Source organism: Cariama cristata, unplaced genomic scaffold (genome assembly GCF_000690535.1).
Source record: "Cariama cristata isolate BGI_N322 unplaced genomic scaffold, ASM69053v1 scaffold17464, whole genome shotgun sequence".
Classification (NCBI taxonomy): Eukaryota; Metazoa; Chordata; class Aves; order Cariamiformes; family Cariamidae; genus Cariama; species Cariama cristata.
The window spans coordinates 43,741-70,446 of record NW_009611440.1 but is presented as its reverse complement, the minus strand read 5'-3'; the positions used below and the strand labels follow the sequence as shown (position 1 = coordinate 70,446).

The 26,706-nt window shown below is 40.8% G+C and overlaps 1 protein-coding gene across 1 annotated transcript in view; it reads right to left on the bottom strand.

Moving 5' to 3' along the window:
* Positions 1-19,157, bottom strand: part of LOC104160198 (dipeptidyl aminopeptidase-like protein 6) — a gene marked incomplete at its 5' end in the record, with an annotated part of 38,531 nt that extends 19,374 nt beyond the window's left edge. Inside the window, 2 exons of the mRNA XM_009698269.1 lie at positions 9,921-10,019; positions 19,043-19,157. Of these exons, the coding sequence (XP_009696571.1) occupies positions 9,921-10,019; positions 19,043-19,157 (214 nt within the window). The remainder of the gene's footprint in view (positions 1-9,920; positions 10,020-19,042) is intronic.
* Positions 19,158-26,706: the final 7,549 nt, after the last annotated feature.

The window sequence follows — 26,706 nt, the reverse complement described above, 5'->3', positions numbered from 1 at the left end:
TTGTCCGTTTGCACAGTCAAATTGTTTCCCAGGGAAACAGGATTTTAGACTGGGCAAGCCTTTGGTCTCTTCCATTCTTAATTGAATTCTCACTGATGTGAGATTTGTATATCTACACTTTAAAGTATAATTATATTCCCTTGATCAGTGATAATTATCTCATTCTAAATTTCTTTTAATGAATTATATAAGCCTGGTACTATTTCTTGTAAGAAAAAAAAAAAGTACTGCTTCTTATATGTTCAACAGCTTAATACAGTCAGGAGATACAAACTCACCAGAGACTTTCTTTCTTAGATAAGTAAATCTTTGCCTGCTAAATTTTCAGTTACAAACATCTGATATAAAGTTTAATCACCAGAAATACAGCATTTCCCATCTGCAAATTATGAAATTATGGTATTCAGCATATATTTTTTTAATGTTCATTAAAAGGAACAAGTGGAAGAATATCTACTGCTCTAATTAATCCTTGGTAAGCACTTCATGTTCAACAAGTGCCCAGGAGTAGTGGAGCAAGCTCAGTGAAAGCTAGTGAATTAGGAAAATGTGCTCTGCACCAAGTAAACATCTTCAAGAAGGAATAAAAGTTGGACATGGCAGTGTGAAAAATGAAAAATTGCCTTGGTTAAAAAAAAAAAAAAAAGAAAAAGTAAGCAAGTTGCCTTCTACAGAACAGAGAGCATCTAAAGGAGGAGTGTGTCAGAAGACATAAACCTTTCTGGAAATCACTGTTGAAGGTATGTGGTAGTACAGTAGTACCCAGTAATTGGACTAGCTGCTTAACAAGAGGCCTAAACACCCTGAAGAGCTCTCCTTTCTCCATCATCCCTTTACAGCCCTCCTTTGAACGTGCTTCTTGCCTGGCATATTCTACAATTATGCACCTCATTTCTCCCCTCTGTTTTTTCCTAGGTGTTCATCTCCTAGGTGCTCCTTCCTCAAAACTTTTCCACCCTTACATCAGCCTGATTGTTAGGAAAACCTTCAGCAACTTCATGCAAACCCTCATTCTTGATCTTCCTTACCTACATGCCAGAACTGAGTTCCCCACTTATCTGCCCAGATTTTCTTAGCAGTGCTGGATCTAAATGGAATATATCTCATATTCCCTCCCAAAACAACCTTCCTCATGGTGAGACACTGCCAGCATCCTGGGCAAGGGTGAAGACCATCACCCTCTGCTGTGTCCAGCTTGCTCCATCACCCAGGAGCATGGTTTTCCTTGTTTCTATCCCTCTTCCTTCCTATGTTATACTCCTGTGAAAAGGCAAAGGAAAAAAAAAAAACAACAACAAAACTTCATTTTAGTACAAATTCATCCAGCCGGGCTGCAATTATGACCATTCTTTTAAAGGCTTATCAAAGACAATTTTTGTAACAGCAGTTCCCTGCCTCCCTGGGGTCTGGGGACATCTGGGAGCTCACCATATCCACTTCGCAGGTGTCAACTGGGGAAGCACGTCTATCACTGTCACACCGTACCTCTGGCTGTTCACCTGGATTTTTAACTAACGCCCACTGAGTGAATACCTAATCCCTCTCCCAGTTAAACCCCTGTAAAACCAGTCCCTTTCCTTCGGCTCTGAGAGCAGAGGGTTTTGATTTCAAACCACTTTGAACCAGATTATAAAACCCAATCCTTTTTAAACTGGATTCAAACTGTTAAGCACGTAGGCAGAACCGCCACATGCATTTCTTTTCTTCCAGCAGCACAAACACTGCTGATGTGAGCTGCATCTTCAAAAGTCCCCCACGGATGCAGCCGCCCCATGTGGCAGCGTGCTGTTTCCTTCTTTTTTTTTTCTCCTTTTCTTTTAATCAAAAGGCTCCCCTCTGTGAACTGGGTGCAGTTGCAGTACGTCCGCCCGGCTGGCAAGGTAAAAGGACCCAGCACTGAATTTAGCAGCTTTGCATTCGCCACCAGCAATACAGAGCACAGAAACACCACTGTGCACCTTGCTGTGATTTAAAGCATGATGATGGGGAGGAGCAAAGAGGGCAGCTTCTGCCTAATTCCTGTGGATTTTTACCAGAAATCTGCAAACAGATATAACACACAAAAGAGCCCAAGTGGTCCTAATTTTCACACGTCTGTTACAGCTTCAAATTATTCCCCAGAGCTGCTTCTTGCTAGCAGACGTGGTCACGGCAAGAGGTACCACCTCGCTTCTGAGTTACTTTGAGAGAACAGCACTAATTTTAGCGGAGCTGGGCTTGAAAGGGAAATGAGGAATCTGTATTTGCTAATGGCTATAAAAAGTACAGGAAACCAGCTTGCTGGTTCAACATGAGAGTGTGACCATCATGCTGTCCGTCAGGAGGAAGTCTATTTTTCCTACTTTGTTTTAAAAAAACAGTGGGAACAGAATTAGGCAGTTACAGGGAGTAGAGGTTAGTAGAATGCAGACAAGAAGTAGTGAAGTCCAAGTACATCTCCTGGCTCTTCCAGCCATCTTTGATTCACTAATTGTTCCCTTTGATATTACCCTAGCTATTGAATGTATTTTCCAGCTCTTCATATTAGGCCATGAAGCTATTTCTCAGGCAACATCACAGTACCGACTTCCAGGCTCATTTTCACCCTTTGCACAACTCCAGCTCCTGCTCCTCCTTGTACATCCCCAAGATCCTCCCTGCTTGCCTGGGCTTCTCCCCCAAATGACGCTGCAGTCTGTCCTCCCCACGCAGCATCACACTGCCAATGCCCTCCTCATCACTTGTTCCCTTTCATCTCTCTTCTCCCAGGTGACCTTCATGCCACCAGCTCTGTCCCTGGGCCAGACTCTTCAACTTAGCAAGCTGCAGACACATAACAAATATAAAGTTATCGCATTGAACATCTGAGGCTATTTTTTACTGCATGTGGGTATTTAAATGTTCAGTAGCTCAAGTCATATTTTGGTACCTCAAAAGGACATTTGACTCAGAGGCTCAACAGCAGTCAGTGACACACAAGGGATCAGCAGGCTTTGGAGAAATTAGCTTACCTATGGAGGCTCCTAAATATAGGGTCAGGTATACATGAAAATCTTGACTTCCTCAAGACATTAAACTGCTCAAAAAATCCACAAACAAATGCCCCTACTTGACCATTACAGCTTTACTTCTGCTTTTCTAGGATGCCATATTTTTCACAAATAGGACTGTCTCCAGTACATTTCTCCCTCTAAATTCAGAAGTTCCTATATACACCAAAGGATGATTTTCCCAGTGTAACAGCAGCACATGTGCCCCACCAGCACCCCAGCACTGCAGAGAAGTTGGGCACTGAGGCGCTGCTAAAGCCAAGGTACAGAGCTCCTCCCCAGCTTGCTCCGGCAGACTGTATTAATTTTTAAAAGAGCCAAATTGATTTCTCATTTCATTCTTTCTAGCAGTAATGAACACAACAGCTACACGGCTGAAATGCTCTCCTCCACGGCCTATTACAGTATGTTAAAAATCCATTAATTCCCAGGTTTCCTGTCCTTAGTGAATAGGTTACTGTCACTACTGAACTTCGGCAATTGCCCAGCAACTGAAAGGCAGGAGTAGGGGAACTTCTCTTCAGTGCTTTCAGATCACAGATCCACAGAAATCCCTGAAGAATATGAACCAGTTTGAGAGTCTAAAAATCAGAATTATGGTTCAAACGATTTAACGTAACGCCCTCTTCTTTCTTATTGCGGCAGCTGTTACAGAGCATGACCTCTTTGGCAACATAGGATGTCACTTCATGAAGGCATTTAGATTAAGAATAGTAATCAACCATCTCTAAAGCACATGGAGACTTCCACTGACAGCAACACTACCTAAAAGCTCACTGTGTGCTTACTTAACTAGCATCCATACCTTCAGGAATCAGAGCAGGGTGTTTCTGAAGGCCATCCCCAGCAAAACCTGCACCTGGGAGGTGTGCAAGCAGCACTGCCAGACACTTCCGTGAAGTGCTAGACCAGAATAGCCTTCTTAGTCCTTTCCCTGTATTTTCCTCTGGCCCACACAGCATTTTCCTTTAGTGATGTGTTTCTACCTCAGCATAAGGTCATCCTTACAGCTCCTCAGGGTTGTGGGGCTCTGCAATTGAGGCTGGAAGTTCACTGAAACCTTAAATACCACAAACCAATGTGCTGTGCTGCAGGTAACTTGCTGTGTGTCTTAGAAGACATTTCAAGAACATTTGAAAAGCCAGAGCACTTGCAGAAACAAGCTGCCATGAGGTAGGGTATGAGGTTTGGCACACCAGAATTGGGAGTGCGACAAGTTTTCTTTGAACCATTAAGACCAGCATACCCATTCACTTCAGCCTTTTTAACACATACTTAAAACACATTGAAATTAATTAACTAGTATCTCTGTTCAGCAAGGTGGGCAACAAAGCAAATAGAGCAACCCAATTTTCCTTATGCCTTCACCAGATTTACACTAACAAAACCACCTGTGAGCAGTTTCTAGCTGACATTCATTTAACAAGACAGGAATTGGGGCCAGTGTGTGGCCCTGATCTGGCAGCACCTGGGTTCAAGGGTGCCTGCACAGAGGCGTAACTCCTTCCTAACGCACACTCCATACATGCACAAGACTGCAAACTGCACTGCCCAAGGAAGTCAATTTTGTTCCTCCGATGACAAACAGAAAGATGTTTTCATGCCAACAGCCCACCCTTGCCAAGGGAAAGGCTCCTGCTGCCTTACAATTTGGATAGTCACTTGGAAGCAGTCAATCTTTTGGCCCGTGGATGAGCAGCCCAGAGAAGCCTGCACTCCAGCTGTGTTGTAGCTCTCTAGCAGGGCAATTTTAGTCTTAAGGACTGTCAAAGCAGCACCTTAACGCAAACCTTTTTCACAATGAAAAATATTAGGACTTACAAAGTTCTTGTCTATGCAAAGCAAATGATAAGTAATCCATTTACTCCACATGCATCTGCATCATTTGAAATGCACCAATGCTTTCATCAATACAGTGCAATGGTTTACACTGCACAGATTAGACTTGGGGGCATTTGGGTTATACAAGTATTGTTGATCTGAGCATTATTACTAAAGGTAAACTGAAATAAATTACCTCAGTTACTACACGATGATTTTTTTCAGCATGGTAAATAAAACTTATTAGTTCTAGGTCATTAAATTCAATATTAGACTTTAAAAGAGCCTAGAGATTCTATGATGTTATTAGTAAAACTTGCAACAAAACATATGTGCTTCAATATTAAAGATAAAAGAATTACTCTATTATATTTAGGTATTAGTTATTAGTGCATTTTTCAGAAGGACTTTTGAGATAAAAGCCTAGCTGCCATTCTCAGATGTGAGCTAGGCACGTGGTGGTTCTGGCTCTCATTGAGTGGCAGGTTTCCAAATAACTGAACCATTTCTGAAAATGTCACCTAGAACCTTTTGCTAATTTACCCACTATTCCTCTTCAGATAAGAATAGATACTATTTCATCAGTGTTGCAGGTGAAGCAAGTGGGCAGGGACCTCGGAGAGCAGGGCTTGATTTTCAGAGGTTTTTTAAGTTAACTTCCTATGAGCCTGAACGTGTCCTTTGGTACCCTATGCCTAAGTGCTCCTCGCTGCTTGAGTATACTGTGCTCCTCATTTCAACCTTTATTCTTCTAATTTGGCTACAACCTCTCTGCAAGGACTGTCTCGCCATGTTTGGCCAGTGTCTAGCACAAAGAAGACACACGCCTAGTCGGAGCCTCCAGTCACTAACATACATCCAAAAATCCTGGCAACAGCCACTGCTACATACATCTTGCAAGATGCCAACAGCAAGGCTGGAAAAACATCCTCCAAGAAGTAAGTAATGATGGCACGTTGCATCCAATCAATCGCAATAACCACAGGCAGTATATTATAGGCTGCTCTTATGTTTTTCTAACTAGAACAGCAGCCAAGTAATTTTGATGTGGGCAAAATGTATTTGCCATTAAGTACGAAGACAGAAGATAAGCATAAGTCTCTGCAAGTGGTGTATATGATTCAGTGTCTACTGCTTTCTTTGTCTTTGGCCATGATGCTGCCTCCCTGAGAAAAAGGAAGAGTGCTCCCGAGATGCTGGGGGTCATATTCACAGCTGAAAGGAATCACTGCAGCTCCATAGGGTCACAAAGACAGCACTCATAACCCAACTGGATTCTCAGGCCAGGTCTAGGTAATGACTACAAATTATTGTTTTCAGAAGAAATCAGACGACTGAGCTGCTCTTCAGCACGAAATGCCAGCACCTTTCTTTGTCTCGGTTTTTGTCCACCATTACAGGAACATTGCAGTATCCCATTGAGCTTTTCAGAAACCTGAGCTAAAATCCTGTGTGAGAGGAATTATAGGAAAAACTCAGTAATTGTGAAGCCTAATTACAGAGTAATGTGGAGCTTGAGAGCAGAAATGATAAGCAGTTAGAGACTAGACTAACGAGCGGGCCATCTGTCATCTGCAAGAGGGCTAACAAAAGGCCGGCACAGGACACTCCTGACAGTGTATGGAGGAGGATATGCAAACGAGTAAAGTCCAAATACAACATTTAAGATACACAGTATGAAATGAGCTGCTAATTGGAGCTCATATGGATGCTTAGCATATGGACAACATAATAATAGTTGTACAGTAAAGGGAAGTTCACAACTGAGGATGGTAATAGAACGGCGCGGGGTGCGATGCACTAAGCGATGAGCAGAAGAGCGCAGGAGAAGGCATGGGATGGATAGGGATGGAACAGAGATGCAGCTCAAATTCTTTGCACTTGAATTGCGGGGCAGGGAGATGCCATTTGATCATTAGCACAATCTCAAACGTTCTATACTGCTTTATACCTACTATAGTATACCATATCTGCTATACTGTACTACTATATACCATGTTGTCCTGAAAAGTGAAACCTTCACAATAAATCCAATGTTTATTTACACTACAGGGCAAATCTAAGCGATAGGAGTCCCTGGAAGTGAAATTAGAAATAAGCTCTGGAACAGTCAATGGCGACAATGGTCAGGGCAGTAGAAGACAGCAGCTAATTAAACAAAATATTCTTTCCTTTCGCTAAACCACTGGATAGAAATGCAAATGAATTTGAAATTACAGTGGCAACAGAGAAATTGTAAAAGGTTCAAAGTTCCATCTTTGGCACATCTCTCACTTCCTGCAAGTAAATTTAATCGTAATTCCAATAAAAAAGATGCAAACATATCCACAAACCAGCCACAAGTTGTCATTGAAAGCTTAGAAAAAGCCTGTAACCTTCGCAATAAAAGTGTAGTTATTTCAGCTTTGAGACTGGTTCTCTTATTTTTTTTTCCTTCCTCCCTAGCTCCTTTAAAATCAATGGAATAACAAAGCTATCAATCAGAAATACGTTATTCTTCTACTTGCCCACTGAGAATCAAGAAAATACTTAAAACATCAGCTCATCCCATCAATTTCAGTGAGCTTTCAGCTTATTTTTAAGCACCACCCTGAACAGAAATACTTTTTTTAAAAAAATTTTAATACTTGCTCTAAGACTCATTGAAGTCAAAGGAAAGACCTTGCTCCTTCAGAGGGTTTGAATCAGCCCCTCGCTTACTGAGAAGAACACGGACTGAACTATTTTGGGAACAAATCCCTCAGATGATTCAAATACTCCTAAACATGCAGGATGCCTCTTCTTTGGTGAGGCCACCAAACTCCATCTTCTGCAATAATGAAGAGGGAAAGGAAGGAAACAGAGTTTTGAAGAGCCAAGAGGACTGAATTTTGCAGATCTCTGAATGACCGCAATATTTTGCTATACAATTAACAGGAGAAGGGGAAGAAGGATACACAACAGCTATTTATATTTTAACAATTGTGCAGATTCCCCACAAAATATCAACCCATTTTGTGAGGTGACATGCAATTTGAAATGTGCAATTTTTAAACATGAGATTTTTCTGCTAAAGCAGTCTTGTTATACTAAGTTTTATTAGTTTGGCTTTGGCATTTTCAGAGTCTTTAATTTACATTCTAAAAACTGAGAATAACAGACAAATAGTAATGTGTGCTTGGGAATCAGGCTACTGGTCTTTCATCTTGCTTATCAGGGATCTTAATGGGATTTCACCACTTAGCCAGCTAGAGAAAGTTGTGAAAAGCAACTATAATGCAGAAAAGTAATTAATGTTGTAAAATGGCTTTGGGTCCTTGGACGAATGACATTGCAGATTAGTATCTTGCCCTTAAACGCGAAGACACCCTTGGGTATATCTACAGGATATCTATTGACTTCATAAAATTTCTCTAGACATATTAAAATCAGTATCAGTGGTATTAGTAGCACAGTAACAGAACAAGTCCTTGTAAAATATCTATGCATGTTTGCACAATACTACTTCGTGCTTTGTCCTTTACAGAAACAATATTTTAATAATTTCAGATCAGGCAAGATTGATGTTAAATTGCACTGGAGTCAGTGAGAGTACACAGGAGGATGGAGATGGATTTTAAAACATGCAAGACTGGAGTCCTCATAGAAGTTTATATGGCACCAGCATGTGACCATAATTGGAAAAGCACAGGAAATACTGTTTTTTCACAGAAGACTGCAGTTTTGTGGAATATACTCCTTACGTCCATGTAAAGCCATACTCATCAGAGAAGGGATATTATACCTAGCTCTATGGCAATACTTCATTCTCTACTCCTGCAAAAGTTTATTTAAGGCATCATCATTCCCTTGTACTCTAGCAAATAAAGAAAACAGCAGTAAAGGTCTTGGTAAAACACCTCTTCCTTCATTAGGGCGATTAGAAATATCAGTGCCAAAAAAAGGATGCTAGAGAAATAATCCTGAACTGCAATGCAGCTAATATTTCCATTATCATTATTCCCAGAGAGTGGTTATGGGGAGCACCATTCCCCCAGAGTATGCAGCCTGAAAAAGTGTTCCTACCCATCGGCAGGTGTGTTTGTGAAGGTGTGTATCATCTGCAACCGCTTTCCCCTGTAGTGGAATTGGTGGGAGAAGTTGGAGACAGCTGTGCTGAGGGCAGTTGGGGAACGTGTTAATCCAGCACTACCCTTTAACACTCTCTCTTTTCATTACAGGTATTAAAATTGTTCCCAATGGGCATAACAGACAAGGAAAACCAAACACGAAGAAGGATTAGATCCAGTTCCCCGCTGAATTCAAAAGAAAAACTAATAACTTCAGTGATAATAGGAATTGGACTGGAACCTACATACCACAAATCATTTTATTCTCGCCAAAGCTTGTTCCAACTGCAGCAATTTCCAGAGAGAGCTGGAATCTACGTCCCCCAAAACAACGCTACTCCAGCAAATACTACATGCATTAATTCAAGTACTATTTGGTTTTCCCGTGATGAGAAAATGTAAGGCAGCAGAGTATAAAAAGAGCACATGGCTTGTGTGCAAGCATCAGCCCAGCTGCTGCTGGACCACTGTTTGCCTGTTGCTTAGCAATGCTTTACCTCTGTGCCAGAAAAAAATGTTTCAATGAGGAAATATAAACCTGAGTTTTGTTTATGGTGAAATAATGACTGATAGTGCTCCAACCACTTCTTCCAACCGTGTGCTACATCACCTACTTAATGCTGGAAGCTCTTTGGGACAAAGGCTGTAGTTTTCAATGCCTAGCTATGAGCCCACTGTAGAGCCCTAAGTAAAAAATTATAATAACAGAGCAGTGATGTTTGCATATTAATCAGGAGGAAAGCTGGAATAGGAATTTGAGGATTGAATTTTTGGGCATGGCTCTGGGCAGTCAGTTCTAGCTGCCCTTGCTTGAGCAGGGAGTTGGACAAGATGATCTCCTTCCAACCTCAACCACTCCTTGATTCTGTAATTTCAGGAGCAAAATAAAGAACAGGAGCAAAAAAGAAGGAAATAAAAAAGAGATAGCCAGAGAGAGAGCAAGCAAAGCAAAGACACTGCGACACATTCATGCCTCACTCACCAGTTATCCATTTAGCCTCTGGGTCATGAATTTTGAAATCATCACTGAAGAGATCTTCCACTGTTATCTTCTTCTTCTGAGACAGGCTGTTATCTTCAACTGTAAAACATTTGAAAACAAACTGCCATTACTTCAACTTTGAAATGTATCTTGAAAGCACAGCAACTGTGAATAGTACTATATCTCATTCAGAAATGGTCCACCTTAAACTTTCTATCCCACATAAGCCCCTTCTCATTGTCAGTGTTACAAAAGGACCATCTAGTGGTTCACAAACAGAAATCTCCTGGTTATTTATGTCTGGACTCAGCAACTACAAAAAGGCCAAGATATGGTTCCAAACACACATTTTTGACATAACTTGATCAAAAAACATTTTCAAAGTCACGAAAACACACCTATAGACATCATACTGCTATATAATGCTAACTATTCTGAAGAATATTTAAAGCTACTTAACACTAAGATTATTCTGAAATTATTAGTTAAATTTTTAAAAATGACCAAGTTTTTTATAGCTTATATTTTTATTTCCTTAAAAACCGTCACGCAGAACCACAGTTGGAAAGGTATTTAGCCTTGTAAGGGCTCATACAGATTAATCCAGGAATTCATGAAAGATTTTCCATGGGAATCAGACGTTTGACTGCAGAATATTTTTAAAAATCTGTGAGACATAACCCTAAGTCCTTAGGTGTTGCATAGCTGGAACACACTAATTTTCATTTTTAGTGAAAGAATATACAGTTTCATTTGCAAACATGGAAATCTGGACAGCTTTTACATTGAAGAACCAGACTGCCCTTTTAAGACGGTGTAAGATCAACTTGTAATAAACAATGTCCTTCATTTAGTTCATTCTTCCTAACTCTACTATGTAGCACTCTGCTTTCCCCACAAAGAAATACTTGCTGTACATCTTCCTCCATTGTTGTTCATACAGTCCCCTCCACATTTCTCATGATTGAGTGAGAGATTGCCAACAGATTTCTGACACAAAGCACAATCTGAAGAAAATGCAAAACTGGTTTCTTTCTGGATATATATTATTGTTACAAGGAAATCTGTCTCATCTAGGCTGTCACCAAGACTAAACACACAGGAGTCCAACTGAATAAAACCATAGAATCATAGAATCGTTTAGGCTGGAAAGGACCTTTAAGATCATCAAGTCCAACCATAAACCTAGCATGACCAAGTCCACCGCTCAACCATGTCCCTAAGCACCACATCTACACACCTTTTAAATGCCTCCAGGGGTGGTGAGTCAACCGCTTCCCTGGGCAGCCTGTTCCAATGCTTGCCAATCCTTTCCGTGAAGAAATTTTTCCTAATATCCAACCTAAAACACCCCTGGCACAACTTGAGGCCATTTCCTCTTGTCCTATCGCTGGTTACTTGGGAGAAGAGGTCGACCCCCACTTGGCTACAACCTCCTTTCAGGTCATTGTAGAGCAATCAGGTCTCCCCTCAGCCTCCTCTTCTCCAGACTAAACACCCCCAGCTCCCTCAGCCACTCCCCATCAGACTTGTGCTCCAGACCCTTCACCACCTTCGTTGCCCTTCTCTGGACTTGCTCTAGCACCTCAAGGTCTGTCTTGTGGTGAGGGGCCCAGAACTGTACACAGCACTCGAGGTGCGGCGTCGCCAGTGCTGAGTACAGGGGGACAATCACTTCTCTGGTCCTGCTGGCCACAATATTTCTGATACAAGCCAGGATGCCGTTGGCCTTCTTGGCCACCTAGGCATACTGCTGGCTCATGTTCAGCAAGGTATATACCAAGGCACAAATTTAACCACTTGAATTTTGCCGCAGCCAGCATCCTCTCCTGTGCCAAAAATACACCTTCTCATTTTTATCACCACCTCTCCACTATGTAACAATTCTCATAAACACACCACAGAGGCTCCGGGGCCTCTAACTGAAATGTTTACATTAAATCAATGGATTCTTGGGTCTCACAGATGAAGAGTATATGTATTACATCACAGAACTTTACAGTGGGTACTTAGTTAATATGAAAACATATTTTAATTTTCTCAAAGCTGAAATTTTTAGAGAAAAACTAAAGCCAACAATTTTGATGAATATATTCCTTCCTTTCTTTTTTTCCCCAAAAAGTAATTTTTTATGACAAGCAGTGACCTTCTACGAATAATTTGTTTCTAACATTCAAATTTTTGTTGAAAAAATATTTTCATGGAAACTTTTCACAGAATCACAGAATTGTCAGGGTTGGAAGGGACCTTTGGAGATCTTCTAGTCCAACCCCACTGCCAAAGCAGGGGGCTTTCAGTCAACTTTAAACACATTTGCTCTTTAAAGGAACACGTGAGGCCACATTCTGAGTATTTCCACAGCAGGGATGTGGTCTTCACGACCTCTCCTCACTACAGCATCCTCATGCCTGAGGTCTATTGGTATCATGCAGCCTTAGCTATCTTTAACATTGTTTAGTACTAAACTTCTTACACTGAACACACTCATCATGTGTTTTTCAACACTGGAATCAGACTCTCCAAAGCCATTTATTAGAGCAAAAAAGTCTTCTTTACTATACTAAATTGAAGTCCCTGAGCTACCTGAGACCACTGAAAATTACCTATGAACAATGTTTTGTTCCACTAAAAGGTGTTTCAATACAAACTATCATTTTTACCAAATTAAATGGTATTCTTCAATTTTTATATTTTTTCCAAGTCTGACTGAGGTTTCAATCACACTGCTCAATGTGGCTTCCAAATACCAAGACACATTAATACAAGTCCTCAGCCAAATCCCTCTATGTGACAGCATTATGCCAAGTTCTTCTGCATAATTTTATTTATTCAAATGGAAAATATAGGCTAGAGGAACTCCAGGAAACTGTTCCAGTTAGTTCCCACCATGATGCGAGGTCATCGCATTGGATACTTGGGGAGATCAGGCAGTGCAGAACAGGAGGTCAGAGCCCACATACAGCCTTGGGCTTACAGCTGTTTCAGGCATCACTTCCCAGATGCCGCCCTGAGGAACACAGACACCCTCTTCCCCACCATGACGGCATAAGGACAGGCACAAGCAAACCTCTGTGGTGGAGATTTGGGAAGGGGCATGGCGGGAAGCCCTTCGCATTCCCTCTTTCTGTACAGGATGGAGACAGCCAGTCTGGGAGCAGCATCACCTCTATACCTTCATGGCACTTCAAACTCCTTGTAAGGGACAGCAGGAAGAGGGAGAGGTAGCAACTGAAGCATGCACACCCACCAGCCTCCCTAAGGGACGTTGTTGAGATTCCCTTACTGTTTCCCACAGTGGGCTGTAATAACTGCAATAGGTCCTACACTGAACCATGGACAACATTGATCTGAGCCATAGAGCTGGGGAGAAAACAAATAACGAAATAATCAAGCAATCAATGTTTTTTTAGTAAAAAATTCAGATTCACTGACCTTTCATCTACCACATAGGTAAATCAGAGCACTCATTAAGAATGCCTACTCCATTCCTCTGGCCTCAATGAGACATTTATGGTGAAAGAAATGCAATTGTGGGATCTCAGGTAGCCCACCCTGTCCTGAGCAGCACTCTCTGAGCATGCCTTAAATTGTCCACACCCAACTGCAAAGACCTGGAGGCCTCCTTAGGTTTATGGAAGGAGAGGATCAAGCATCTGCCACCACCTCTTTTGCACTCATGTCCCCTGTCCCCAGCAGACCCAGATGGCATCTGCCAACCAGGGCCTCACAGCTCAGCAGCACGGTAGCAGTGCAGGTGGCACAAGGACTTGTGATTTGAGTGTCAAGCCAGAAACCCACCATCCAAACAGCAAAGCTATATGCTGAGAGAACCAAGTGAAACAATGTCTGTTTTATTTTTGATTCAACGTTAAAGGCATGATGGGAACACTGCATTGATCAGACCTTTTGGGTTCATCTGTCTGCACCTCATCCTTGAAGTCAGCACCCCCAAAGGGATATGGGCTGAACTGATAAACCCTTGTTCTCCAGAACACAAACAGAACAAAGATCCTCCAGAAACCCAGAACACTCAAACAGAAAAGGGCTATGAGCTGACATCCCTGCCTGTTTTTCTTCTGCAGTACCAATCCTTTCTTTCAAGCCTCCTCTCAACGCCAGCAATGCACAGAGGCTGCTTGATGCGTCAGAAGGTTTCAGTCACCTTTGGGTGCCCAGTTTTCTTGCCGTCATCCCTGGGGCTAAGCTACAGGTCAGTGTCAGATGCTTTTCTCACACACTTTCTGGCCTATTGTGCACTCACGTGGGTGAGTGTGTGTGTGAATGTCCACTCCTTGGTAGCCAGCACACCAGGAGCTCCCTTCCCACCTCAGCATACCTGCTTGATCCCCAGGCAGACCTAATCCCTCTTTTCCCCCAGACAACCTCTCTGTACCCACAATGCAGTGGCCAGACAAGGCAAACAGGCAGCCTTTCTGCCTTTTGTAAAATCCTACTTTTTTTTAATGGTGTATAATCCACATTTATATATAATAATTCAAATTACACTCTTGCACAGCTGGTCACAGGTTATTTCCTTGCCCTTCCACACTAGCAAAAGTCATAAAAACCTTTCTAGGCAATGCATCCGGCTGTCTGACAGCATGCTGTCAATTAATGCTATGCATTGACTACCTCAGTACCTTCTCTGAAAAATCTTTCCAATGAATTTTGTAAAAATTTTAATACGGAGTTGGGCGTACTTTCTTTTTTTCAGCTAAAGGTCAGATTTGAAAGGAGCAAACATGATGTATATCTCCAGAAAGCTTTAAATATCAGGAGGAGATGTGCAAAAAGTCCTTGTTTGCCTCTACTTCCAAACAGATGGGACCTGAAAGCAGCCTCTTCCTAAGTAAAATGTCTAATGGAATTTGATGAAGGTTTTTTTAATCAAAATTTCTGTAGGATTGAGTCCTCTCTTCAGCTCTGAGATGTGTGTGTGTGCACACACACACACACATATCTATAAAGTTTTGCATGTCTTTATGTAAATACACAAACAACACTGCTAGGACAGGACCCATACAGGTGCCATATGCTGCGACAAGTGAGCAACTGCCAATTAGGAAACGCTCAGTCCCACCATTTTATCATTTGCATAAATAGCTTCACATTTTTCAAAGGTGGGTGGAATGGCAAGACTCACACACACGAAATCAGAGAACCTCAGCGTAGGCACTTGTGTGCATGCGGTGTACTATAGTGTAATTAAATGCAAACTTTCACTAGTTTCTGCTTTCGAGAATGTTGTTCTAGAATACCAAAGGATAAACAAATCATAGAAATGTTGAAATTTTATTAGGATTTTATAAAATAAGGCCTAAGCACTACCTAGCAATAAAGCATTGCTACTGTAATTACAATGTCTGCTGAATGCAAAGAGCACTGTTCCCAGTTTATGCGCTAATCTCAAAGCAGGGTGACTGACCTGCCTCTGAGAAACCCAGACCAGTAGGGATTTCAGCCTTTCCGCAGCTGAATCCAGAGTTAAAACCTCCTTTAAAGGTTGGGGCTGATTTGCAAAAAAATCTTGAAGAGATATATAAATCCCCTTTTTCCTCAATTATTAAACACCTTAATCATTATCTGTTCTGCTAAGCAAACCTTCCCCATTCCCCGCTCTACCACTCACACTTGGTTTTGCAGGAGACTACCCAGGAGACTACCCCAACTTTCTTAGTATTGGGAAATACCACCATCATGATGCAAAGTATAGGTCCAGTTAACCACTTTTCTTTGTCTGAACACTGACTACAAGACTGCATGCTGCAGTCTCCCATATATGTCCCAAATTACCCTCTGTAGGCATTGCATCATGTTCAGCACTGGGTTTAGAGCCTTTCTGCATTGCATGCCTTGGTATTGCACTGCAAAACAGGCCTTCAAATCAACAGCAAAATACTTAGAGAACAATGGTTTCCCAGACAGGGAGAGGGCCAAGATAGATGGGAACAAGTAAGGAATTCAGAGGTAAAATGCAAATGTTATTTGTGCTACTATGACAGCGTCAGGCTGGACTCCAACATTATCATCAGAACGAAGACTTAAAAATATTTGGAGTATTCTCAAGCACCGTGCTCTGCCCGTGCCAGACGGCATCACGCCACTTGAGACATTTCCAGTGAAGAGGGTTTTTTTTGTTTTTTTCTTTCCCTGATGTCACTCTCACACTTGGCAACAGCTCCCCATGAATATCCACAAAACTGCTTCACCTCCTTCCTTTGCTGTCCACCTGTCCCTTCCTCGCCTTTTGTTCAAATATCCATCACTTATTTTTCAGTTTGGCTACCAAAGGATAAACAATTCTTCTTCCAGTGAACTATTTTATGGCAGGGAAATGCAGACTGCTTCTCCTTTTGGACAGGCTCCTCCATCTTCCTCACTCTTACCTTGTTGGAACATGCTATCCCTAGTCAGGATTAGCAGTGTAATACTTTTTTCATTTGTCAAACCAGCCTCAATGTCTCACTTAGCGCTGGCTGGTAGGAAATGCCTGTGAAATGAGCCTCCTGTTACCCTCTGCCATAACGCGTCCTCGTAACAAGCTCCAGGGCCAGCGGCCCAAAAGAAGACTGAACTCAGCTGCTGCCAAGCCACAGCAGCAACCTAAGCTATCTATTTTACCCTTGGCAGAGTCTCACCATGAAGCAGTCTGGATCCATAACAAACCCAGAAGCAATACTGAGCTCAGAGATTTTGTATTTGCATGTAGGGGACAGTTCTGAAACACCAGCAGGGATAAAACAAACCCAAATCCAGTTTACCAGCAAATCAGGCAATTAGAAATCTCAAAAAACACAAATGGAAAATTTAGCATAGAAAATGACTTTGCATATTCCTAAGTTTTAAGCACAGAGACTCTCTCAACGGTGTTAAGTACATACTAATAACTGTGTGATTTATGTGTATACATGTGTATGCACACATATCCCAAACAGAGAATGTCTTTGTGGATGCATATACAAATATAAATACACAAATACACTTGTGAATTTTACTTATAATTGAATGTAGGTATTCCACATTCCTACTTCATACTATGTAAAATAGAAGGTAATCATAATAACCCATATTTACTTGTGTCTTCCTAAATTAGAGAACATTAACTACAGGATCTCAATACTCAGTACATCTTTTCTGTCTAGGCACTTACCTGGAAAACGACACTGCAGTATCTATAGTCATAATAGTCATTAGTGGATTTTATGTGTGATTTTCTCTATTGAGAAGTAGGAGTAGGGTTCAGGAGAAGTCCTAAATGAGGTCTATAATGGAGCTCAGAATTGAAACCAGAGCTGCTAAATCCTCACCAGGTATCATTCTGACCATCCTTATAAAGAAATCATTATTACAGTTGGCCTTGTAAAAGGAAAGACTTGTGACTTCAACTCTATTTAGGACTGTAGAGGTACGTTTATGCTTCTCCCCATGTATTCATCTATATGGAATCCTGCTCTTCGATGGAAGCAGCACCTATGGTCTGATCTATGTAGTGTGAGCCGCTGACAGCTTCTTGAAGCCCACAGGTATGGGTTTAGGAATCTAGGCTTCAGTGTGTGTTTTTGAAAAGTCTGGGACTGCACTTCTGTAAAATAGAAGGTGACATTTCCATACCTAATGAGTAAGGGATGGTATTTTTCACTGCAAATCCTGATGTGAGTACAGTACATAGACCATGTTGCAAAACATCTCAGAGATGAACTGCACTGTCCAAAGGTGTTAAATCTGAACCCTAGCCAAAGTAATTTAAAAAATGATCCTTAATTGAGTTTAACTTTAATTAACTCAATTACTTAATTACTCTGGCATAACCATGTGCTACTTACATTTACACTGAAAACTTCAAGATAGCACGAAATAAACTGAACACGGCATGATGATAAATAACCAAAAGGATAACGTAGTGATTGTTTCACTCATTTTCAGATTAACTCAGCACAGTCCTGTATTTCTTGATTTATCACTGGTTCCAGTCTACCATACAGCAGGACTGTGGGATAAGAATTGTGTCAGGGAAGATGGCCCAGATCTGCTGAACTGCACATCAGTTCACACGCTACGAGCTAGAAATTTCTGTCACACAACTTCCATCTCGTTTTTCCACTTCACCATCCTGTGCTCTTCCATTTCCTAGGGTTTCATTTCTCCCTTTCCTCCATTCCCCTCCTCAGCTCTGTGCTTTCTGTCCTGCTGTCCCCTAGAATCACTCGCATGTACTCATCCAAGGAGACCCTTTTCTTCCTTCTCCTCTACATCCCTCTGCAGGGGACCTGCCTTCTCCTGTGTTTTGTAGCTCCTCAAGCTTTCTGACACTGAATTCTCTTTTCTATGTCTTGTCTCTCATTACTTTGTCTTTCCGTATTCAGATCACAATCTTCTCAGAGCCGCGAAAGTGCATTATTTCTACTCCATAAGTAGGCATGGAAATTTACAGGGCTGTATAAATACGTAATAATCAATAATCATAATGATACCACATTAAAATTCAAGCCTACAACCTCAGTAGCTACTGTAAGAGAAGCAATTTACGGAGGTTACGTGCACAGAACTTTGCTGAAACTTGGTAAGGGGATTAACTTAAAAAATCCCTTATTGGGAAGTTACTAATTTGCTGTGGTTAAGTGCTATCTGGCACATAGTTATCTGGAATTGCTCTGTAAAGCTGAAACACTATGTTCTGATCCAAAAATCAATCCAGCTGAACGGGATGGGATTTAGGTGCCTATGCATAGCCATCTACTGCCATTTCAGATGGTCTAGGTTGTCACCCAACCAGGCTGCTCCTCCATGTGGGCATGAACTTCAAGAAGTTCTGTGTCCTACCTGACTGCCCTATGTAGATGTCTCTCATACCCTGGCACATCTAAAATGACACTCCCCACCTATGTCTAGGCAACCAAGTTTCACACTTGTACCTCCAGCTCAGCAGCCTTGGTCTTTGAATTGAAATGTAAAACTCTAAAACAATCTACCTAAGAATGGCCTTGAACTCACATCAAGATAAAGAACAGGAAGGATGATTCCTTTCATTTTGACTTTGCAGTCAGTTTGCAATACCTTTACCCTTGGAAGTGTAAAATTACAAAAGAAAAACAGAATGGAAGTGAGTTAAAGGTTATAAATACCTGGTGTCAGGAGTATAACAGAGGTGACAATCAGAGAGCAGATAACGAGAATAACAAGTAAGGCAATTGCAATTCCTTTCCAGTTTCTTTGAGGAGGATTACTCCCCACCAGCTCCTAGAAACATCAAAGGAAAGTGAACATTTAGAAAAGGCACTTAGACAAGGAAACAAACAGCAGAATCCTAGCAACGTGTGTACACAGAACTACACTATGCACCCCGCGACTACGGTGAGTGAAGCCCGTGAGCCAAATATAATTCATGCTGTTATAATACATTGTGGTATTAGCTAAATCCATCCCAAGTCATAATATATAATGAATAAATGCAATGCACCTATAGGATGCTAGGTAGTGAAATCCACATTCCCCATCACCTCCTCACATATGGGCACCAGCCACCCACACCAACACTCATCCAAACTTACTTATCAAAAGCCAATTTCGTACCAACTCTTATTAAGTCTGGGAATAAAGAGCTTTACAGACAGTAATTTTCAAGGAACTTTTATAATAAGACAGCAGACAAGAATACAGGAAGATAAATAATTCACAGGGGCATGTTTGGAGATAAAAATCAATAAGGATATCCCCCATGGTGAACTTTTTTGCCTTCCCAGAAAACATCACATCTCCTCAGGCCACCTGGCATGCATTCCTAGGTTGGTAGGTCTAAGGACATGAAGACAAAGCTTCACGTCTTACATAAACATTAAATTTAATCACGTCCTTAAAACTTTAGAACAAAAGCTCCATCACTATTCACTGATTAGCTTTGACTTCACTGTAGTTGTACCATATGTTCTGTCTACGACGTATAGAGCACCCCTGCTCTCGAGACTGAGGTTTTTATGAAGTGCTGTGTTCGCATTCACAAGATCTTAAATATTTATTGCACTTTATCCCTTCCATGCTTTTTGTTGGATTCTCCTTAGCACTGTGCATTAAATGTGATTTCATGCATGCATTGAAGTATCCCCAGGAACTGTATGAAATATCAGTGCACTCCACTTTCCTGGAAGATTGAATTCACTGAAGGGGTCTGACCTCACAGCCAGAACAACTCTGGATGCTCCTCCTAGTTGTCGACCTCACCAATTCAGAATTTTTGACTCATTTCCTTTATTTTGAGGGACGGTGGGTCTAAGACAGACCTGCTGGTACTTCTTTAAAAGATTCTTCTTTTTTTTCTTCTTCATTTTTTGGGGGAAAACAAAAAGATTTATAACAGATTAAGTCCTTCTGTAATTCAGAGAGTTTGTTTCACTTACTGTAACTTTTTCTTATACGCAGCAACATGACCTGAACAGGGAGGTCAGGCAAACCTCACAGATTTGATTTCAGAAAACTCTGGAAAATATTTTTCAACTTTTTGCATATCAAGAATTCTTTTCATAGAAAAAGATAATGTTGAGACTCTCCTCCTATATGTTTGGGGATCTATCCATTACAAAGGCTATAAATGTGCGATGGAAAGCCAGGTTTGATGCATTAAACATCTGAGGTAGCATCTGTATTTCATTATTTATTCTGGTTCTGGAAAAGACACGATGATTCTCTTCCTTCTGTCAAAGAGGGGTAGAGGTTAGCACTCCCTCTCCTCCTTGCCTTCCCCTCATTTGCACTTGGTTTTCCATTTGAAATGGAAAATAATTAGAAGGAATAAATTTATAGTTTATTATTCTTACTGGAGAAAAATCTGAAAAGTAGGTCAGGAGCCTTGAGAAATGCAATTTTGCCAACAACCAAACAGAAATAATATAAATACTTGCATTTTTATAGCATCTTCACCCTAAGCATGAATAAAAATGTTAATTAATTTAGTCTTCTAACACCTTTTTTAGGAAACTGCTACAGTCTCCATTTTTCAAGTGATGCAAACAGGCTCAGAAGAGAGTCTGTGACTTTCCCAGGGTCACACACGAATTAAGAAATAAAGCTAGGAAAAGAATCCAGGGCTTCTTTGTAAGCGGCAGAAATATTCTTCATTTCACACCAGGGCACAGTGGGACCTAAAGGGATGACATGAGAACTGGGGAGAAGTAGCTGAGAAACCACAGTGCTTGTACCCAGCCAAGCCCTAACAGTGTCTAAGGACAGAGGTAAGATGCAGACAGCATTATAGGACTGATGGCAACAGTCACATTCCTGAAAATAATCCAACAACCCTCCCCCACTCAAATGGTCAGAAGTTTAAAATTGAAAAAATAGTTCACAGACTTGACTTAGATCTACAAACCCAGATGCAGTTCAAAAGCTTAATAAAACCTTGCATTAAGTGAGGTTTCCCCACCCATAAGTCCCAGTGTTACAGAAATCCACACAGGTGGTTAAGCTTTCAGGATATCAATACGTCAACTGAATCCATTATCACATCATAATCCCATTAATTCTTCGGTCATCCAATCAATATTTGAGCAAAATCACAACAAAAAAGACTGGGAGTTTCTAGTGTATCAAGAGGAAAACTATTCATAAACAAAACGTTAGGGTTTCATACACTGCAAAGAAGCAGAAAGGAATATTTTCACTTATTTTCAAAATCCTACCAGGAAATGTCCCCTCATAAAAAGCAAGAAGAGATAAATAACATTTCAAAAAAGGTAAACAGCTTTATTCAGCACAGGTTTGGAAAGCAACTCTTTTGTTCTTCTCAGTCATTTGAATTCTCTTTCGAAGGCATCACTTACAGTAAAACTGCTGCACACACATCGTACCATATGCATGATAGCAACATCACCTTAGATCCTTCCTATCTGTATTTCTGTTAATTCCAGAGGGATGTTGCTGTGTCACTGTGACCATTTTTTGCTTCCAGGATATTACAGCCTCATCACCAGTCCATGATACCCCATGCCCTTGGCCGCAAACTCCCACCCTTCAACAGGAGCTCCCTCAAGCAGACATCAGCTGCCTATTCACATTGCTTAGGAAAGCCTCTGTGCTAGGGACTGAAGCCAGAAAGGTGTTTAATTAAGCCCTAGGCAGGTACAGATTCAAGCACATAAATAACGTTCTTGAAGTGGCACCTCAAAAGGTTTGTTTCCAATGCACAGTACAAAGCTATAATTTGCCCATTCCTGAAAGATCTCAGCTTGCAGATGTAAACACAGAGACCTAAACCAACCAGCAAGTAGATACCCTTCGTGAACCATGGCTGTTAACCCTAAAGATATCACTTTGGTTTTAATACTGAAATCTGAGCACATTACACAAATGGAAATAAACCAAGCACGCACAATTTCTGCTCTGACAAAATGATTCTACAAAGAACAACATAAAAGGAAACATTAAAACAAAGTCACTCATAGGTAGAAGTCACCTGCTTTCTGCTTCTCATGAAGAACTAACACAATGCCTGCATGACCTCTGCAAGCAAGCTAAAACCCTTCAGTCTGGTTTTTCTCCTTTTTTCCTTTGCTGTTTCTTTTCCACCGCCTTCTCTCTCTTACGTAAAACCTTAATTGTTTTTGGATTAGGAAAGTAAAACAGATGTTATCACAGGTTTTAACATAAGCACACTTCATTGATGCTGCATATTAAAACCAGCAAATGTTATCACTTTCATCTTCATTGATGATTGAAAAATAATGCTACCCACCTGTGAAGTTGACTTTGAAGCCATAAATCCAGACATCTACAGTATTTTAAGACTCTCAAATACAGATCTGTGATGACATACTTTCCTGCCTGTGAAAGAATCACTGTACTGACATGTTACGGATGAAGGCTGGATGTACTCCAATCCAAGACGCTGTCAACAAAATTATTTCTGGCATGTTTATTTGAAACCTGCCAAAAGTCTGCCAGCATGGTGGCCATATTACAGTAGTATAATAGCTTCTTAAAAGAAAAACTCATCAAGTACAACTTCTTTTTTTTTTTTTATTTTAATAGCCATGTCTATATTGCTAAATGAAAGAAGGACAACATAGACTTCACTTGTCAAGTATTGTATTATTTAATAAAAGTTTACATCCTGGACCAAAATATCTGAAGCATCAAGAGCAGGATGGTCATGGTGGGTCTCTTAGTCTTTTTCAACACGGAGTTGCCACTTTTGTGCAACAACAACAAAACCTAGGTGTGTTATACTGGAACTCTCCTCTCAGTTATACCAGTGTAAATCAGAAAGAAAAGGAAAAGAAAAAAAAGAAAATGCAAGACTTTAATGGTGTGAAACAAAAGCAGGTGAAAGATGTTTTATTGGCTTCAGAGGTGGCAGAAAGGGGATTATAGCAGTTGTTTTGCATCGTTTCCATACTTGCCATTCTTGCAAGCTCTGCATCTTGGCTTTTTTGATTTGTTCCTAAATTTTATCTAAATAACCTGAAATACTACACTCGTAAACACAACAAATGAAAAAAATCTTCTACCAAGTTTGTTAACACACACTTGATTGAAAAGTACATTCTACCTTCAACTCACACTGCCTTGTTCTGAATGAAAACTTTTGCCTGATGACATAACACAGGGAGTCCACTGTCTCTGGCAAGTCAGCTCACCAGTTTCAGAACATGGTCCAGAATAAAAACTTTGCTGAGGAATTAAGGTATGGCAACACTGTTGTCTCTGGCAAAAACTCCTATGATGTTCAGTGGAAAAAAAATCTTGCTGTTAATTAGTTTTTTATAATACAAAATTGCTGCAGATTATAACTGCTAAACAGTACAACAAATGAGAGGAAGAGTGGGTAACCCATATGCTTAGATTATTAACCTTGTGTTGCAAAAAAGAAATATTAATTGCAATTATAATGGCAGTAAACTAGATGCATTGCAGTGGTTACAGCAGGAGGTTTGCTGAGACCTCTGGTTATATCGCTGATCGATATTGCCTTACTGTCTCATCTCACTCCTCCGCCTGTCTGGATCCTCTGCTGCTCTTCTGCCTTAAATTTAGGATGGAGGCTCTTCGTGGGCAGGAATCATTTTTGGTACCCTGCCTGGCACAGTGGAAGCCTCAATCACTAAAGAACTCAGGCAGTATCATAATACAGATAAACAACAATAGGCATGTAACTACATCCTTCCATCTCTGAATTCAAACTGAGTTACTTCTGTTTGGGTTTTTAAAATTTATTTTCTTTCCTTTTGTTCTCCTCCCCACTCGTCTCCCTCCCTTCCTGCTGTAGCAGACCACCTCGAGCTGTGCTCCAGCTGAAGTGTGATGCTGAATAGCAATCAGTTTACAGATAGACCCAGAGAACCTAAGCCTGAGGCAACAGTAAACTCAGTTGTTCAGATGCTAAAGGTGACACTTTAGAGAGACGGGAATAAAAACTTGGTCTGTTTTTACAAATAAGGTATGGCATGTATGTGGGCTTTCCTGCAAAACCCCAACAGAAAGATTCAGAGGAATAAAACCATCCTGCCTGTTGAGGAAAGACAAATACATTAGTTTTTCTTAATCTTCTGTTGATAATAAATGCTTTTGCTAATAGGGAGCAATGACTTAATAACAGTTAACATCTTTGCTGTCTACTCCCCGGCACTGTGAGAAAAACCTTTTACCCTGCACACAATGCAATACACTGTCCTGCCCTGCATTTCTGGGAGGCTCTTTTATGAATGCCCTAAAGTCACTCCTTTTGGCCCTGTAGCTCCATCTCCTCTCACAATTTTCTGCAAAGTGCACACATGCAAATGCTTAGAGGTTGGGCATTAATAGGATGTTTGAGAGTGAGCGAAGAAAAGGCTGTATCCGTAGCACCCAGCTCTCTGTAAAAATAAACCTTGCATGTTTTATGTTTTGATAGAGCTTTCAGTCTTATGTGTTTCTATTACAAAGCCAACGGGAGAAAATGAATACCATCTGCACCTTACACCTAAGTGTTAGCTTTAACAGATGATGGGTCTTCCACAGTTTTAGAGCAGAAGGCACGGGATCCTCAGCTGGCATTGACTGACACAGATCATTGGTTCCACCAGAGCAAAGCCAGTCCGTGTCACCTACAAATGAAACCCAGTGCTACTTTTAAATTAAAAAAAAACCCCAAAAACTGTAAAAATATCTAAATACAGTAATATCTGGAATTCCTAGCTGTATTGTATTGCAGAAATAGATATTTAATAACCTCCCATCATATTTATGAGCATTATGATGAAACAGTTTTGGATCACCTCCAGACCTTGCAGCACTAAAAGATTAATTTAGCATCTCTATATTTTGAACTGGCATCTCACATGACTTTTGGACCCAAGTACAGTAACCACACTGCAACATCCTCTCACGCCCTTACAACATATAAATAAGCAGCATTGCCATTTGAAGCATTCCCAAACTATTCCTAATACTTAGCGACAGAGTGACTACATGGAATTTCAAAAATACATTGGAAGTTTGGAACATGGGCTCTGAAATCCGCCAGGAGCCTATTCTCAAGGCGACAAAAGTTCAAGCTGTGAACACTAGTTGAACCTGTTGCACTAACAGTGGTTCCAGCCAAGGGCATGGCCATCTTCTGACTCATGCTCAGGAGAAAGGAGATGGCAATATTGTATGTGAGTACAACACATGATATACGTGATAAGAGATGCTTTTAGCCAAGAACTGTGATGATCTTGATTCAATGTCATCTTATTAATCTTCTCCACTTTCCCACCATCAGTTTGGTTCATTCATCTGCTGTAACCTAGATGTTTTTATAGCACCTGGCACAGTGGGACTGCGAATCCTCACAGGGGCCCTTAGCTGCTACTGTAATTCAAGTCATAATTAAAGATCCATTCCCAATAGTGACAGAGCCCATAAAATCAACAGAATTTCTTTGATTTTATTTCAGTGTTTGATATAAGCACACACATTCAGCCACTAAAACAGAAGCAAATCATCTCCTAGGGTGAAATATCTGCCATGGCACCCGTAAAACTTGGTTTGATGCTTAGGATTTTATTCCATAAGAGCCTGTGTGTTCATCAAATTCATGAAAAGGCTTCGCAAGCCCAAATGCCACAGATTATATCATTGATCTCAGGACCCCTCTATGCCACAGCACTTGTTTTGCTCTATTTTTTCCACTATAATACTCTAACAGCCTGGATCCCTCCAAACCAAGCCACAACACACACAGGAGCATTGAAATAGTTCATACCCGTGCAGAAAGTATCTGCAAAAGGTGATATTGCCACGGCATGCCAGGATGACATCTTTACTCTACTTCTTGAAGAATTATGAACTCAAGAAAGAGGAAAAGAAGTTTCTCTGCAAGATTTGAGAGCTTGGTGAAAATCACCTTTCAGCTTTGTCATCTCATCTAATTCCAACAAAATGCCATTCTGCTTACATTTGTAAAAAGGCAATTATAATTTCTAGTGAAAGTATATTTCAGAAAAAAAGAAAATATCATTCAATTTATGACTCTGAACACCAAGGAAGAATTTGTGATAAGGGAAGTAGTGAGATGTTTAATCTCCCTGGGTAGAAAGACAGCATTAGAAATTCTGTTTAATATTATATTTTACTAACTCCTAGGCATATTTTTTTTCTGTAATCTATTTTCTAAATACTTTGTTTCTAAATGGTACAGCAAGTAAAACACGAGGTGAACAAAATTTAATTCCTAAATAATTTGCTTGGGAGCAACGTGAGAAAGAGCCATGAAGACAACCGAATTTTGAGGTCGCCGCACTGCAGAGACAGTGGGAAGAGGAATATGAAAACTCTG